Source organism: Phodopus roborovskii, unplaced genomic scaffold (assembly GCF_943737965.1).
Source record: "Phodopus roborovskii unplaced genomic scaffold, PHOROB, whole genome shotgun sequence".
Classification (NCBI taxonomy): Eukaryota; Metazoa; Chordata; class Mammalia; order Rodentia; family Cricetidae; genus Phodopus; species Phodopus roborovskii.
Window position 1 is genome coordinate 325,661 of NW_026125680.1, and position 2,974 is coordinate 328,634.

At 44.5% G+C, this 2,974-nt stretch overlaps 1 protein-coding gene across 1 annotated transcript; it reads right to left on the reverse strand.

Annotated features, from left to right (window-relative positions):
• Positions 1–208: 208 nt before the first annotated feature.
• Positions 209–2,974, reverse strand: LOC127217445 (homeobox protein Rhox13). Its single transcript, XM_051178448.1, has 3 exons — positions 2,526–2,974; positions 1,492–1,537; positions 209–328 (listed from the first exon to the last, which is right to left on the reverse strand). The coding sequence occupies exons 1-3, from the start codon at positions 2,972–2,974 to the stop codon at positions 209–211; spliced, it is 615 nt and encodes a 204-aa protein (XP_051034405.1).

The window sequence follows — 2,974 nt, forward strand, 5'->3', positions numbered from 1 at the left end:
AACCAGAACTTGTCATCCTGCTTAAAGTGCATTTCTCAAACAGTGTACGTTTATATCCTACAAAACACTAGACAGCATATAAAGTTAAGTAATTTGGACATTCTTTTTTTTTTTTATTGTTAACATGAATGGTGAATTTTAGTTAAGCTTGGCATTGGGCACATATATCACCCATTTGCCCTTTAGCTCCTGAACAATGGATGGTACATTAAGAAGGCTCCTCCACATCCGTTATGAAAATGAAATCTTCAGCGCCAGGTGGCAAGTTTTCTAAATACACACGTCGCTGAATCTTCCTCTCCTTGGCTCTGCGATTGATGAACCACATCTAAAATCAGAGAAAGACAGGATTAGTTTTAGCATTGGCTTCCACCCCCAGAGCCAAGGGAGAAAAATCACTGAACATCCCATTCATCTCACAAAAGCGAACACCAGCTGTGGGGCAACCTCTGCAATAGGTCATGATTTTGTGTTTTTCCAACAGTATGAACACTTCAGTGGTTTCTCTTTTATTGAATAGAAAGCTTAGCTTATGACTTGTTCCAAGTAATTGATGTTAATTCAATATATGGCAACTGGATGAAGGAAAATTTACATTCTGACGTACATTCTTACATTTGACCATCAGTCAAAGAAGAACACACTCTTCACTAGTGATACTTTCTCTTGTTTGGGTTCAAGGTATAGACATTAGTCTTTTCTAACTCAAGGGCAGAAAATAATATGCCAGTAAGACAAATATGACTCTTGAAGTGAAGCTTACCCTCCACAATTTGAACACAAACCTTATTTTCAAAGTAGTACCCTTGAAAAGAAAAAGAACTTTTCTAGCTTTCAAGTTACACAATAAAACCCTCATTTATGTACTTGACGCTGGGATTTGCAACCTATAGTTTGACTTTACATAATTCTGAGAAGTTTGACTCCTTAGAAAGTTAGCTGAAATTAGTTCAGCATTAATCTTTTTGTTTTAAGTTTTAGACAGTTCTTCTAGACTTGTCAGTATTTGTCTCCTCTCATACCCTAAAAAAAGTCTTTTTGGCAATGTGTTTGGTTAGATACAACACAGAATTCCAGAAAAATTAACATATCTATTATCATTGTACCAAGATATGACCATTTGTTCCTTATCCACTGTTCCAGACACAAAACAGAAAGACAGAAACAAAGAGTTAAGGGAAGGGCAAGGAGTATTACAGCTAGGTGTCTAGTTTAAGTCTCCAGCCAGCTGAGAGTCAAGAACTGCATCACAATGAACAACATATGAAGGTTGTGCAACAGGAAAAAAGAAAATGAAAGCATGGTAGTACATGCCTTTAATTCCAGTACTTGGGAGTCAGAGTCTCTGTGAATTCAAGGGCACCCTGGTCTACAGAGCGAGTTCTAGGACAGACAGGGCTACACAGAGAAACTCTGGCTCAAGAAAAGAAAAGAACACCCTGAAGAAGGCTGTAGATTGACTGTGCAATTGCTTTGTTCATATTTACTGACCTTAACTTTGCCTTCAGGCACATTCAGCGATCTTGCAAGTTCTTCCCTGTGGAAAGAAAACCACAAGTGTTTAGCATGCAGTGTTTTACATGAAATGCAATGTCATATGGTTTCTATGTTCATTTTAATATCACTATCCTCCCTTGCAACTCCCCAGTTTACTTTAATCATTCACAGAACTAGTCTTATTTCTGAAATGGTTTCACTGCATACAGAAGTTTCTAAATAAAAGGAGAATAATTTTAACACACTAATTTAAGAAACAGCATGGGGGAGGGGGAAAGCAAGGGAAATAAAAAAGAGTTGACAGATAAGTACACAGATCCTGAAAAGGTCCCCAGGCTTCTTGTGAGGAGGTCACCCAATAAAGTGTAAATCCTTAACACACGTGAACTTTGTACTATTAAAATATTTTGACACACTATACTCATCTCTCTATATTTTATAGGAATTAAACCAGTGTTGTTGACCATGCACGTTAATACTGACCTTGACCCCAAACACTAGGCACACCCTCCCATCCCCGTCCCCATCACCATCCCCGTCACCGTCCCTGTCACAGTCCCCATCACTGTCCCCGTCACCGTCCTCGTCACCGTCCCCGTCACCGTCCCCGTCACCGTCCCCGGCATTGTCCCCATCACCGTCCCCGTCACCGTCCCCGTCACCGTCCCTGGCATTGTCCCCGTCACCGTCCCCGTCACCGTCCCCGTCACCGTCCCCGGCATTGTCCCCGTCACCGTCCCCGTCACCGTCCCCGGCATTGTCCCCGTCACCGTCCCCGTCACCGTCCCCGGTACTGTCCCCGTCCCCGTCTCCGTCACCGACCACGTCACTGTTCCCACCAAGGGAGAAGACAACTAAGGCTTGTGTGTGTGTGTGTGTGTGTGTGTGTGTGTGTGTGTGTGTGTGTGTGTGTGTGTGTGTGTTGGGGGGGTGATAGGGATAACAGGCCCTTGAAGAACAAAAGGTACACCTCAATATGGGCTGAAGCCCAGAGAGGCTGGGGTTGGCGCCTGGTAAAAGCCACATACCTGGTAAGTACATCTGGGTACTGCGATTGGCCAAACAGGTTTTCCATTTCCTCGATCTGCTGTGGTGTAAAATGGAATGGGGTTTGCTCTCGACGGCTGCGACGGCGACGGCGACGACGATGGGAAAGGCGCCTTACTGGAATCGGAATCGGATTTCGAGCAGGTACTGTGGGAGGTGGCTCTTCCTGCTCAGTCTCCGAAGAAGATGAAGAATCCTCGTCCTCGCTACTGCTATCGGTGTCATCACTTTCTTCCGAGTCACTCTCACTCTCAGGACCCTCTGCATTTAGGCCAGACTCATGGCCTGAGGCTGCTCCACTATAGCTGACTCCCGCCGCCGCAGCTGAGGTCGAGGGCACAACCCCCGGCTCTGCCCCCTCATTTCTTTCATCTCCATCATAGTCAGTTAAAATAAAGTAGTTGTGGTCAAAATAGACCTTGCGGGCCAT

Bases quoted from the DNA above. Each gene is read 5' to 3' on its own strand.
- LOC127217445 (XM_051178448.1), bottom strand. From the start codon at position 2,974: ATGGCCCGCAAGGTCTATTTTGACCACAACTACTTTATTTTAACTGAC. The intron at 1,538-2,525 runs GTATGTGGCTTT...TTCTTTCCACAG, and splicing joins TACCCAGATGTACTTACCAG to GGAAGAACTTGCAAGATCGC. The intron at 329-1,491 runs GTCAGTAAATAT...CTCTGATTTTAG, and splicing joins TGCCTGAAGGCAAAGTTAAG to ATGTGGTTCATCAATCGCAG.